The 15,526-nt window shown below is 31.1% G+C and overlaps 1 protein-coding gene across 1 annotated transcript in view; it reads left to right on the top strand.

Annotated features, from left to right (window-relative positions):
• Window positions 1-1,885: 1,885 nt before the first annotated feature.
• LOC111000025 (Down syndrome cell adhesion molecule-like protein Dscam2) overlaps window positions 1,886-15,526 on the top strand; it is a 54,125-nt gene continuing 40,484 nt past the window's right edge. Inside the window, exons 1-2 of the mRNA XM_045632216.1 lie at window positions 1,886-1,933; window positions 3,261-3,286. Coding sequence (XP_045488172.1) covers window positions 1,932-1,933; window positions 3,261-3,286 — 28 coding nt within the window. The 5' untranslated portion in view covers window positions 1,886-1,931. The remainder of the gene's footprint in view (window positions 1,934-3,260; window positions 3,287-15,526) is intronic.

Raw genomic sequence — 15,526 nt, forward strand, 5'->3', positions numbered from 1 at the left:
GCCTGATAAATCTGTCTGATAAATCTTCTGATTGCTTTTTCAGTATAATTTCTCATCGAATGATCAATATCAATAATGTCATCATGATTTTAATGAAAAATAAATATCTTAAACCGTTATAAACTTATAAAAGCGACTTAATTATAAGCAATTCGACAAACTTTGCACCACGTTTACTGAAGCAATAAATCTGCCTCAATATTCAAGGAATATACAAGCATATTTCTCGTTAATCGAAAATAAAGCCTCGTTATTGATACCCCGAGCCGAGCCGAAGCCCAAAATATTAATATGTTCTACAGATCCTGTATTAATATATGTAATTTAATATATGCGGGCTAAAGTCTTTGATGTTTCTGTAATATTGTCTTAAAATAAATGTTAGTCAGACAAAAATAAAATTGTAATTTAAATAAATAATAAATTCGCACTTATACCCTATAAACAAGTTTTATTAAATATCTAGTATTCTTAATATTCTTCTTATTAAAAATTACATTGTACTTAACGTTATAAAGCTATGATAAAATAATAATCACCTTCAAGAACTATGTATGTTAGCAGTTTCAATCTATGCGACTCTCAGCTTTGAGGTCAAGCATTCGTATCATAACTATGCGCCAATGGAATGGAGGAAATGGATGAAAAATACCAATTTAATGATTTTTTTTCTAATCGAGGCTTAGCTTAGGATTTTGGATTTGATGTCCAAAGCGGTATCTCTGAAGTCTTGTCAAACATAGATCTCAGTCAATAAGAAAAAAGTTTTTAATTAAAGTCTAAATGACTAGGCACGCTCAATATACGTAGTGTATACAGTTTGCGTCATCAAAAAGTTTTAAAAGGTGTAAAAGGGCACAAAAGTTTTCTAATTTGTGCGGCAACTTTCATCGTTAGCTCGCGATCGTAATGAACACAGTATGAAACTTCATCTCTACTCTACTAACAGACAATTTTTCTGCATACTTTTCTTTTTTAGTATTGACGCTAGTTTTTATTAAACTAACTGTTTGCTCACTTGTTAAGTTATAACTTCTATGTTACGCTTTAAATAAATAAATATAGCCTTTATTAACAATCTTGTAAGTTACATTTATGTTATTTCTACTTTATATACTACTTATACTAACTAACGAATTTAGTTAAGGTAAATGTATTATCATATTATTCCTGTCTAATAGGAAATAACTTTCTACTAAAGTTTCTTGATTGTTTTGCTTCTCAGCATAGGCCTCCCCAAGTGTTCTAAAATGGAAATGAGCTGGGCATTTGATAAGAAGTAATACGGAAAAATTTAGCATACGGGGGTTTTCTGGGGCGATAAATCGATATAGCTAGGAATCATTTCTAGAAAATGTCATTTTATTCGTGTTTTATTATAACTTAAACATAGAATTGCTCGTTTAAAGATGTCAGTCAAATAAAAACTTAAATTTGAATATAAATATCTTTATTCGATAATTATATGCGATATTTCATCATTTTATTAGTATGTAATTCGTACTTAAATATAATTTCCAAAAGACACAATTTATAATAAAAATACCGAGCAATGCTCGGTCACCCAGGTACTATTTAATAAAACAACTTTTCGTTTTAGAAATGCATCGGATATAAAAATAGATGAAAAATAAAAAGAACAAGAAAATTATAACATTAAATACGATTATATAACATGGTAACCTTAATTTTATAAACATATATAATATTTTTTTACTTCATAGGTACTTTTATAAATAATTAATGTATATGTTTTGAAATTATAAGATAGTATGATGTAAGTAAATAGGTACTATCAGTGTATGTGTTTAAAATAGATAAAATCACAATGCAGTTTCATTTACATACGGAATGAAATCTCTGACCTAATGTTATTTTTTTCAGACGCTCGCTACAATGAACGCGCGCTTGCAAATGGAATTGCGTTTCAAATGTAAGTCTGATTTTAGTTTAATCTAACATCCTTTTCTATGCATTCTATATTGTGTTTTTGTGTAATTTACTTAATTGCTTTTCGTTTGTATCATTTGTATTATCGTATCTTAACACATCATTTTATATACTATACTTATCATTTCCAAATAAATGTCGTGTATTTTGAAGGTAAGTTATTTGGTTATTGTCAAAAACAGTCTGTACTATTACATGATGTTTTAACTTACTGAATTAAATAAGAACATATTCTCTCGCAAAGGAAATGCTACGAAGATACTTCTACGAATTCGTAGCACTCTGCTACGGTATTATTTGAGGGATTAAAAGATTATGCAAATAAATTCCACTTCTAAACGTTGGAGAAAGGGGTTTTCTTTTTTTTCTTTGCTTTTGCATTATATCTAATTAATTAATTATTTCTTTGCAAATATCTGGCCTATTTATTAATACAAAAAGATTCGTCAAGGCATTTTATAGTATTCTTTTGAATTCATTTAATTCAATTATCATTATAATAGCTCCTCATTAAACAACAAATGTTTTACCAAGAACCGAACCTCTCTCTCTGAGAGCATTTATATCCAATACAATAAAAATATGTTCGCTTGAAGTGCTGTTCACTTAGTTTGATAGGCTAAATACCGCTGAGCACATTCAAAGAGTGTCAAATCTCTAAGCCTGACTGATCACAATATATTAAAAAAATCACATAGCTAGCAAAAATGTTGTGGATTTATATATTTTAATTTTCCAAGCGATGTTATATAATCCGATTGAACTATACTAAGAGTATTGATGTCGAAAGATTTAGAAAAGGAAATGGCGGAAAATCCTATTGGAAAACTTGAAAAACTTGTGCACATAAGCGGCTTTCGGTTTTGTCAAGATTTAGTTCACTAGTACATTGAATAGGGTTTTCTTGTTATATGAAAAATATTGCAAAGAAAAACTCTTTTGAGTTTAAAATTCGAGGTTTGGATTTGAAAACATATTTATAGTTATACACACAATATACACAAATTTAAATATAGAAGGTTCCATCTTAAAATAAACGAAATTGATTATTATTTTCAACAACACTTCAACCGGAACAGAAGTATGATGCGAAACGTTACATCTTTTCATTTCACAAATCACGATCAAATAAATTTGCTATTTGATCTTTCCTTCCACACTTTTTTTAGTAATATAAATAATAATAAACCATGATAAAATATGTTTATTCCTGTCAAACACATTTGACTGACTTCAGTTAGTTATTCAAAATCTTGATCTTAAAAGTATACAAAATAATATTCAAAGAAAATTATGATTTTTTTTTTCAGGTCAAAATTCCAGTTTCAACACCGAGGTAAGTTTTGTGGCAGTTTTAATATCTTTAAAAGTTTCGACACAGTTCTGAATATAGATATTCTTGATTCAAAAAAGCGTTTCACTATTATTTTTTCAAGCTTACAAAGAAAGCGACAGTTTTGCAATCTTGAAATTGAAAGAGACAATGTTTTTAATAATCACCATATTAAGGTTGGATTTGTGTATTCAAGTGAAGCTTTAGTTCAATAGTATTGTATGATGAATAATTAACCTTACACGGTTTTCTTTTCCATAAAGTAATGTGGGTATAATTGGATATTTTTTTAAATATTTACACAGTGTTTAGTATTAGAGAATGTTCTTATAACTGCCAACAAATGCATACACTTTAGCTCGGCTCTGATGAGTAGTAGCCAAGAAGCCTTTTTGAAAACCACGTACGACTTTTAAACCTAAGTTCGTGCGTTCGTATTCAAAGTATTACCTGAAAAAAAGAATGAATCTTCCCAATTGTAGAAATATGTTAAGGCACTATAGGATAACCATCAATGGCATATAAACAAAAAGCGCAGTATAGTAACATCAGGTGAGCCTGACCTTTTGCCCTTGTTCTATAAAAGAATATTACAAAATATATGAATAATAATTATTTTTATTATAAAGGTTATGAAAAATTTAATTACTGTATATTAGTGAGTAGGAAATATTGTTTGAATATATTGAAAAAATAAAATACTGTATTTAATTCAATTAGAAAACCTTTTATTATGTGAATGCAATTTATTTTGAGAATGTACAAAATTTAATGCAAAAAGAATAGAAGTAATAAAAGGGCCTCTCATTATAAAAGTAGAAATTAAAAAATATAGCAGCCTCTCATTGAATACTAACATTATTATTTATTAGCAAAAGTTCCCCTTTGTTAATTCATCAATTATACCTTTAATAATAATATAATAATAAAAGCCCTTTATTCGCTGACCTTAACTTACATGCTATTATTATTAAACAGTAGTATTTTTAAATGTAATTTACATAGCGAAAATAATAATTTATTATCAATCACTTTGGTCAGGTTGTCTGTCGACATAGGCCTCCCCCAATTTTTTCCACTTCTCTCTATCCTTTCAGACCTTCTACAACCCTTTCGAACGTCCTCCCATGTTTTAATTTGACCTCCACGTTTTCTTTTCCCGTTCCTCGCATATCACTCTATTACATTATATTACGAGTCTTTAATACGTAGTAACGAATGTCTATATCCTTAGTTCTAGGTTAGCACACATTCGTAATGGCCAAATATTATAGACACTGGCTCCATATGTATATATGACGACAGCTTTAATAATCAGCAAGTAAAAACAAATTTACCTGTGTAGCACAGCCTGCATCTTTAATATGCAGTCATGTTTAAACTTAAACCAGCCATCAATTCTCTGGTTTACTTTAAATTAACGAAGAACTAAATCCGTATTTATCCAGCTTGAAACAGCTGCACCAATTAGTACTCCCGAGATTTGCGTTTTAGATTAAATTCAACTTTGTTTATATACTTAGTGTGTATACAAGTTTCATCTAAATAAATCTCGTTAAATAGAGCTCTAACATACATCATTAGTTAACTTATACTAAAAAATAATACATAAATAAACGAATTTGCTACAGTTTTTCATTTTCTGCAGTATTATATAAAGTTATGAAAAATGCATTAAACATCAATACCAATTTTTTTTCGTAAACCACATGTATACCATTAACTTTGACTTTGTATCGTACATAATATATCATATATTATTAAATGTATAGCAACTACAGTGTCTCATGCAAATAATCAATTATTGAATAATATTTTTTTCTAACAGTAACTACAAAGACTAACGATTAATAAATACTCTATTCGGAAGATTTTTAATTCTTTTGGTATTGTAAACCCTTATTGCTATACAAAAGGTGTTTTTCGTAAACAGTGCCAGATTGATTATTATCCAATTCCTACCCATGTCTACTTATTATAAAAAAAAGATGCATAGAAAACATGCAAAGCTCTATTTATAACACCAAATCTTAATCAATACTATTTGTATCAACTCGATATCCGTTGTTCCACAACTTAGCTTTTCTAAAGGCAGTATTTGCCGCGCACCACCACTATTAGTAACCAGCTGCTCACTGAGGAATTTCAAAAAAGGGCTTATCTATTTTTAAAGAGCTTCTGGCAGGCGAGTCTATTCGGCGGTAACATAACATCATGTTTGGTCGTTAATAAAACATAAATGTACATTTCATTACAGTTGCCATAACCAGCAATTATATTCTCATATAAAACAAGAATAAATACATGAATACATTGCGCTGACATTAATATGCAGAACGTTATTCAAAATTGATTAGTTTGTTGTTCGGCTTATGTGGGGTTCGGCCGAATGCAAATGGATTTGGCTAATCTATGCAGCTGGTGTTATAGATAAAATAAAGGCTATATTTATAATATAATATTTGTTATTTATTATTATAGTAAGGTCTCCCACTAAGACCATTTAGTCAGTCGGTTTACGATTCTTATTTTATCTTCAGGCAGAATGTCCTGGTCAGCAAAGATACATCTAGAGTGGACAATCGGTCAATTATCGGTAGAACAAATCAATTCTACCAGTTTCTGTCCAACGCCTCTCTTTTGAAAGTGAACAGTTTTAAGGACGGTGCATCTTTTACTTGATAAGTCCATCTCGTTGGTGAAGGGCTATGTGAACTATTCATACACTAAAGTACAAACATTCTAAGCCTGATATGAAAACCTAATAATTAGATTAACATTTTTTATATTACTCTTCATTTGTTTGATCTCTTTGTATTTTCCAGTAAAGATAGTTATTAAATACAGTGAAATTAGACTGACTTAAAAAAATTACGATTATTTTGGAACATAAGATCATCAAGGTATCACTTATTCCACGTAATTAAATTTAAACCTATAGGCATCCCTACTCATCGGCAAAGAAGACAGAGGGTGTAGGCCGAGAGAAAAAGCAGGCGTAAAAGAGTATTGTTAAAAAAGCAAATTATCAAACAATATATATTTAAAAAAAAATTAGAAGTTAGTTACTTAGTTTACATGCATCATGACATCACCAACCAATTGTGTATTATTTTTGTAGTTAAATTTCCATCTCTGCCTATATTTTTAGGAATTATTTGTTATTATATATTATAAATTTTAAGCTATAGGATAACGAAATATATTTATTTTAATTTTATTAAAAAAAATTGTGTGGTCATCAAAGAATAAATAAATAGTGGATATGATTAACCGTGTCACGTGTCATGATTGTGTAAGATTAATAAATACAACCTGAAAACAGTTATTTACCATTTACCTGTAATACCAGGACTTATATAATAAGCGAATATTTAGCGTTAGTGAGTTGGCGAGGCAGAACGATAAATTTGGAGCTTACACAGTGTCTGTTCTCTGCCAGATTGCGACCGTAATCCTTCAGTATGTCTAATGGCTTACAGTATTTGTTGACTAACGATATTAGTCTGTGTATAAACTTAATTTACGATGTCTGATGCTGGGTAAAAAGGACAAAACAAATTCAAAAGAAAATTGGGAGGATTCACTTCTGCTAACAAGTGAACAGTCGACTTAGACAATTCTTCTCCTTCTTACTCTTTATTATGTCATCGTGTCTGTCTTGCAAAGCGCTAACCGATACATCGACTAGCTACCTCTACACCACTCTATCCGAAGGTTGTCTCAGGGCATTAGAGATGTTAAGATCCTTTACTATCTTAACTTGGTACTACCGGGTAGGCAATGAACCCCGAATTCTCCTACTACTACTCTTTTTAATCCATACTGTTTACATAATTGTAAGGAAGAAGCTAAGTGAATTACAATTCGAAACTAGTTCCTATATGTTTTAAGATTGACGTACTATTTCGTGGACCTATTTGAAGAGCAGTGTTGGCCTAGTGGCATCAGTATGTCACTCTCATCCCTGAGATCGTAGGTTCGATCTCCAGCTGTGCACCAATGGACTTTCTATGTGCGCATTTAACATTCGGTCGGTAAGCTAAACATGGTGAAGAAACTGGCTTGCCCAAGACCCAAAAAGTGGAGGGCGTGCATCAGGCACAGAAGGCTGATCACATGATCTGAGGCCTAGACCTTAAAAGGTTGTAGGGCCATAGATTTATTTTATTTGAATAAAGATTTGCACACACAAAAATTTGCTATAGAATTCTTAACGCCATAGAGTGGTAGCGTGAATGATAAATGTGTTATAATATGATAAACGAAAACCAATAATATCATCAAATTAATTCTGCCAGTTAACATTGTTGTTGATAATGTCCATGATTATGTTTGATAGCCAATACTGAAATGTTTATTCTATCATGTTTGGGCAACGAAATAATTTCTATTTAACTAACGTGGATCGTGTTTCAAATTAACTACTGCAGTGCCTGGAGAACCTTATTGGTTTGTATTGCGCAATTATATGTATGTGTTTTATAAAAGCAATTTAAGCACTAAACTATACAGACTACGAAAGGCCAAAGATATTTTAAAAAGTTAAGATGTTACGATCACTTTCAAACTTAAAAATAATTCAGTTTTACAGTTTTTGCCGCGCACCACCACTTTGTGGAACCAGCTGCCCACTAAAGTATTTCCGAACCAATTCGACTTAGGTCCTTCAAGAAAAGAGCGTACAGAATCTTAAAAGGCCGGCAACGCACTAGCGAGCCTTCTGGCATGAAGAGTGTCCATGGGAGGTGGTATCTCTTATCATCAGGTAGCCTCCTGCCCGTTAGCCCTGTTCTATAAAATTAAAAAAAAATCATTCTTCAGTCACCAGAGGCGTTGAACCTGCGTTGCTTATATATTTGTTTCGATTTATATAATAATTAATATTACATTTTCAAAATGTGCACATGACTAACTAAACCAGGAAAAAAAGAGTGGCGGAGAGTTTATTTCCAGTACTTCTCTTTCGTTCTACGCCCTTGATTTGAGAACTGGCAGTAAATGTAAAATTAGATTCATTTAATTTTTTTTTTGACGTTCATAAATGTACATTATGTTACCTATATGAATAAATAAATTTTGACTTTGAAGTATATGTATACTATCTCGTCCACCCATAAGTTCTGCTACGTATGATTTTTTTAAAGTAGTAACATCATATTATTATCAGGATAGTAGTAGTAGTAGTAGTTCTAACAGCACGCGGCCAATTATTATTTTCTGATCTTTGACAGATGAAGTATTGTTGTATCTGTAAATAGTACGATATACGAACATATCGATAATCATTAAATAATTAGTATTAATAAACATAAGCTTTTGAAGTGCCTGGAATATGACCGATGGCTCCATCTTGTGCAAGGCGAACACTGCAATCCTATTTTCTTTAATACTACATTCCATATTTAAATTTGAAAAATATGCAAAATGGCGCCAAATCCCAAGAAGTTTTGAATATGATATACGTGTTCTAAATTCAAAATAATTTAGAAGCTCAAACGAAAAAAGTTTTTATATAACAGTATTTATGGTCAGACTAGTTAGCAACGTGTCATGAAACCTAATAATAAATTCTAATTAAAACGTCTGGAGTGTTATTAATGTTGATCCTCAATTACTCAACGAATCATTAGTAGATTGTGAGTGTTTCATAAATATTAAGCAAGTGAGTCTAATACATTAGAACAGAGGAGCCATACGTGAATTATGTAATAGGTGTTCTAATTCATAAGCGCTTATATACCAAATAGGCGTTTTTACAATAGTTTCAAAGTTATAGTAAGCTAGACGTTTTATTATTTTATAGAACAAACGACAAACGAGCAGGAGGATCACCTTAACTGATACGGCTGTCCATGGACACTCTCAATGCGAGGGGTCGCGAGTACGTGGTCGACTTTTAAGAATTTTTACCCTCTTTTCTTGAAGTCGAATTGGTTCGGAAATACTAAATATTTTTGATAAATGTTATTAATTTTAAGGTACGAATTAATAATATACTACATTGATTACATAAAGGAAATGGCCAAACCTTTTTTTATAGAACAGGGGGCAAACGGTCATGAGGCTCAGCTGATATTAAGTAATACCGCCGCCCATGGACACTCAATGCCAGAGGGCTCGCGATTGCCGGCCTTTTAAGAATTGGTACGCTCTTTTCTTGAACGCAAACGCCAGACTTTTAGTAGTGTATGTGTCTGTGTTAACTCAGTTGTTTATTTATTCCAAATTTACACATTTTATTAACTGTTCTCGATACTACAAGAATTATGTATAGTTACTACAATAATATTACTATAATACAGTTAAGTCTTAAATAGTTTTAAAAAGTTCTACCTGATATATCCGCGCGTAAGTAAACGCCTGATGACATTTTCCTTCACCTTACGAGCGAGTGATTGGAACAATGAAACTTCATTGGCGCACAGGGAAGAGATCTTACTTCCTTAGGGTTGAACACCCTACGGTCGCACGCTGAACGCCACTAGGTCATTGGTCTCGAAAATCTAACAATAACAACTGTAACTAAAAAATTATGTAAAAAGGTGCTGAATTTTCATTTACGCCACACCTCAAAGTGGAGTTCAGAATACATAGTTTGTTATGAATATGTTCTTTCTATTTTCTTGTAACCTTTTATTTCAAGTATTCGTTTTTATATATTTAGGATCCTGTTTCGCTATGTACACTGAAATTATTACCCTTAATCTATTAAAGGGTCTGTTGAGGTATTACGTAAGCACTATAGGGGGTCTTTGATTTTCTTATTTGGTGATTAAGTTAACAGTAATTATTTACTTTTTTACACATATTAGCCACACACTGTATATGCTTGAATATGAAATTTTCGAGGATTCCTAAAAAAATAATACGTTTATGTATTTTTGAGAGGTTTGCTTACTTTGCTCACAAGAGAGAGGTAGGGAGATAAAGTTCAGTAAATATTTTACTTACTTACGTACTTGACCGGCCCCAAACGTAAAGTTTATAGTTAAATATATATATATATATATAAATAAGACTAATATTATTGAAAAGAATAGACAAAATAAAGAATACAGCTTCAAGAAAACCAACTTATTAATCAGATGTTACAATAAAATGAACAAACTATAAACGTGGAAATGTAGATTTGACACACCTGTAGTATATATACATATACTAGTGATGTTGATTAGCAAATACAGTTTTTTTCATGATTTTTTAAGACCACTCAAATTTATTATTAAACTTGAAATCACGTTACGAAGGACCGAAGAGATGAAAAATTAATCAACAAACTTCAAAGAAATATAAAACTTTTTGAAATCAATTTGTTGGAGGCGCGATATTTCCTATGGGAAATAAGACGAAATATTGTTTGGGAAATAGCTATTTTATGCATTACAAATCAGGAGCGACTTATTTTCATTTCGATGTCAACATAACTGTACGTTTGATATTTATTCCCTTAGCAGGAAAACGTCCGTTATTGATGTTTCGTTTGAATAAACTTTTCTTATCTAACGCCCAAACCCAATTTGATTTGATAATTAAGTAAAATATTTGTTATTTTTGTATTGGGTCACTTGAGTAACGAAATATTTAGATTTTATAAAAGCTTTAATATTGTTATGTTTATAAAACATTACTAAATTCGTAGCAATTTATTTTGTTATTTCCCTCAAATGAGTTAAATTTGTCCCTTTTTGGCCGCAGAACTTTTTAAGTAGCAAAACTTGTGAACTGTCAGAATTCAACGTTGAAACAACAGTGTCTAGTTATAATATCAAATAGTTATCTGTCAATTTGATAACATGCTACTTCTAATAGTCTAGTGTATCTCGCTCTTACAACTTGATTACAAACGGTACTTTGTTAATCATGCTCTTAACGAGGTTTCAGTTTTCATTTAGTTATGGTTTTTATTCTTATTATGTTTTTAGTTTCAGCTATTATTATTTTTTAATTTTTAGTTATTATTCTTATTTTTTAGTTGTTTTTTTAATTAATAAATAAAGACCTTGCCGTCAACTATTGCAGAAAAACGAAACCTCGAGTTATGTAAATAACTATTTTAATTTATTTCCTATATATAACTACATTACTATTATGTAAGTATATTTACATTATGACATAATCTGTGTAATTACTGCAATAAATTATAGGATATCCTCTTGAACCAATTAATATGACACGATACTGCGCTTAATTCATGATAAAGGGCTAGTATTCGGACTATTAACTCAATCCAACGAATTATTCGATAAGTTTACCATTTGTGTATTAAATAAGCATATGAAATCAACTTATAGACACAATACGTCTTTATTACTTAAATGGTTATGAATCTCTAGAGAGTGATGGCTACTTTACAGTTGAACATTGTCCAAATAGATGTTATTCAGATTATCACTAGACACGCCGCGACAGTAACAAACTTTTAATAGTTGATGATGATGAGCTTTGAGGAGGAGAAGCTTAAAGGAATCTGAGAGAATAGGACTGACTCGTGTTTCATGCTTGATCAAGATACGATCCAACGGGGCATACCTGTTTGTATATTCAAAACACGAGTCGTAATTGCTGCTTGATGGGATTATAAAGAGCATGTATGAGAGCCGTATATTTTCATATTTATAGTCACTTATAAATAGAAAAGATACTGTAAGTGAATCTGATAATTCTGCTATAACTTGTCAATACTTACAACTTATTTATATAATATTAATAACGGTAAATGAGCCATACAAGGCAGCTTCCACATCCCTTTAAATGTCTCTGTCTCCTACCCTGTTTTGTCTTCTTTGTGTTGTTTTGTTGTGTCTATATGTATTGCAACTCCCAAAATTCATTGGTTTGCAGACGATAGCACCTATACCGTATATTCATATAGAATAAAAAATTTGAAAAGATTGTTATCTTGTTATGCCAAAGAAGTATAACTTCTAACGCGTAATAAGAACACACGTTTTTAGTTTGTTTCAATTTAATCCACTCAACTGAAAGTAAATTCCACAGCTATACGATTTATTAGATTTTTTGTTTCATCAATAATTCACTATTTGTGAGTCACATATATACTTAATTGTCTACTTCAATATATTTATGTTATATTGACAGAAATTGGCTATATTTGCGAGTCATATTTGCCCTTAGCGTTGAGGAAATCCCAATCCAATATGTTTGTTTATCGATTTTATTACACGCTTCGACCCGATTCAAATGAACAAAGTTTTGATCAAATATTATCCTACTGAGTTATTCTATGTGATGCGAGTATAGTTATATATATAAATATATATATTAGGAAACTAAAGACGCAATATACAGCGTGGCTGGCACTATAGTAGTCAGATTTTGTATAAAATAATGATTAATAAAAATCCACCAACACGTATCGCGGTAATTTCCCATATTATGATAAATAGGCGTTTCAATCTTAGTGTTTGGACCGCAGATAATATAGCCGTTGCCCTAATCACTTTTATTTTATTTATTTACTTTTTTTTAAAGAGCAGTGCGCAAACGGCCAGGAAGCTATAAATATGAGTATCAACTTTTTTTCCATGGCTGACACATGTTGTCACTGTAGTTTGCTTTCTCAGTAAGGGTAAGTATTAATTGTCTACATTGAAAGAGAAATAGGTACATTATTATTACACGACCTCGGCTTGAGATTATTACACTACGCTAATTATTATAAAAGATAATTTAACGATCGAGTTATATTACGAAATATAGAAAATCTATAATATCATATTTCAAAGCCAAAGGAAAGAGACTTTCGAAAGAAACTTGGTACAGCTTAATATTCTTATAACAAATCAATAGTTATCAAGCCTAGACTTGGTTTAAAATGTATTTTTACTATTACTTTTTATTTATTTGTTTTTAAACTAACCAAAGTTCTTTCACCCAATCAATCATATTAATTTAAGACTAGAAGCGCCATCAATTTTTTTAATACCTATTTTTTGCAAAACTTATGTTTACATATTATATTGTCGTACATCAGATACATGAGTAGATTTCGTAATATTTATGATGTTGTAGACTTTATAAATAAATAAATAAATATATGTTTTAGTCCACGAACTTTTCCTCCCAACTATAGTTAGTTCTATACGCTTTATAACTTTTCTTTAAATTTTAAAGAGTTATTTTTGCTAAATTTAGATTTATTTCTTCCCCATGAGCATATTTCCAAAAATGTAACTTAGAAATTTGCAGTTTTACAGTATTTAGATACAGTACTAAACGTAAGCCTATAAATTTAAACTCGCCAAATGAAACTGAAATAAAATATACAAATCTTTAATGCTTTGAATCCTTACAAATCTTTATCTACAGGTAATTTTTCACCGTCACTTTTGGATTCATATAATTCACATTAGCCTAGATAGCCCATGGAAAAAGGAAATGTACATTTTAATATCCTCTCAAAAATGTTAATTAACTCGGAACGTATAATGAAAAATCCTTTCGCATTTTCCATATAGAACATGGAAAAATTTTCCCTTTGAAAATTTTCCTGGGTTTTCAAAACTTATAATGGACACATAAGTTGCATGTTGGTTCATTATGACATTCATATAAATAGGTTTTTATTGCTCTTTGTGCGTTTCCATGTGGAGGCTTTGAATTTAAATCGTCCTTTTTGTATATCTTGATTTTTAACTAGAAATAGTGTTTTATATTACTTATATAATTGAATACATATTATGAATTATGTAGGTTTTGATGAAAGCGGTGGAGGTATTGCGTTCAAATCTCGGTTGTACGACAATGAATATTAATTATTATTTCGTTTCTATATAATTAATGCTGGCTTTTAAGACAAAGTAAACATTGTGAGAAAACCAAGACTTATACATGTCTTTCTAGCACAAAAGGCCGATCACCTACTTCTGTTTTAATTTTAAATAATGCGCAGTTTCAAAGTACGCAATCAAAACATTTATTAATATTTTACTACTCAATTATTTATTCATAATACCTGCAGCTAAGTTTAACGTTCGTCGTACCGCAAATGAGTTTTTACCGCGAAACACTACTGTCTATAATCAGCTGCCCACCAAAGTATTTCCGAAGCCGTATTTGCCCTCTAGCATTGAGTACCATGAACGTGGCGATGACAGTTACACAGATACGCCTGATGGTAAGGCATCACACAGCCACAGGTGTATCTGTGGCACACCCTATGTTACTCTCAATGGACGCAATCCCTTTGTTTAAATGAAATCTCTTTCATTCCAAATCCACATTATATCACATATGTAATGGATACAATTAGCCAAATCCGTACAGTTATTATTTACTAATGTAAGTTTGAGCATTAAAGTTTAGTAATTAGGAGTCACCGACAGCGCTCCAACTTTGATAAGCCAAGGAACTTTGTGTAAGTTGCTGGAGCGCGGAGAGTCAACGTGAACCATCCTAAATATGGTACCAATTATTAACCGACTTCAAAAGACCGAATTTTTCATTATTTAAGTTTTTACAAACTTACCAACGTATGGCAACGTAATACATTGGTATATTAAGAAAAATTACAAGATTTAATGTGAAAAGTACTTATACACAAACATTGCGAGCATGAAGAAAATAAAATACATCGATATATTATAAACTACGAAAACGTGTGGCACTGGGGACTGCAGCTATAGCATAGAATTTTTTATCAACTTATGCAATTATAATTATTTATTTATGCAGTATTTTTCCTATGATATTTATTCAATCTACCACTCTACCAGACTCAGACTAATACTAATAGTCTGTCTCACTCTAACGCGTACTGGCTCCACTAGCCGCACTTACCCCACGTCCCCGATCACGCCAGACCGATGTGAGACGCAGACGCAGTCGTATTTGCCGCACCTATGTTACTTCATCGTGTTAGGTTTATTTTCGTTACGGAATTGCTTTATTCGGACGCCGCGCTCAAAGCTTTAAAAGAAAGAAAAATTGATTTCAAACGTAGCAACGATGGATATCCAGATCCAGAGACTTCTATTACCAATCTGGATATCGGTGAGTTTTGGCCCAAAGACGTCCTTCTGAATTTTTAGTTTGCTTATTTATATTTTCAAGGTCTTGTCTATTTATTCTCCTTTCTTCCAATGATTAGTTTAATTAATTAGTTTCATATGTACTGAGTAAAAAAGTAATAAAAAACCTTATATGCTGCTCACACTTAAGCTATAAGCACAGAACGCATTCTACAGCTTATACCATACTAAGCCGTTGAATTTACAGTTT

Source organism: Pieris rapae, chromosome 18, assembly GCF_905147795.1.
Source record: "Pieris rapae chromosome 18, ilPieRapa1.1, whole genome shotgun sequence".
In the NCBI taxonomy this organism is placed as follows: domain Eukaryota; kingdom Metazoa; phylum Arthropoda; class Insecta; order Lepidoptera; family Pieridae; genus Pieris; species Pieris rapae.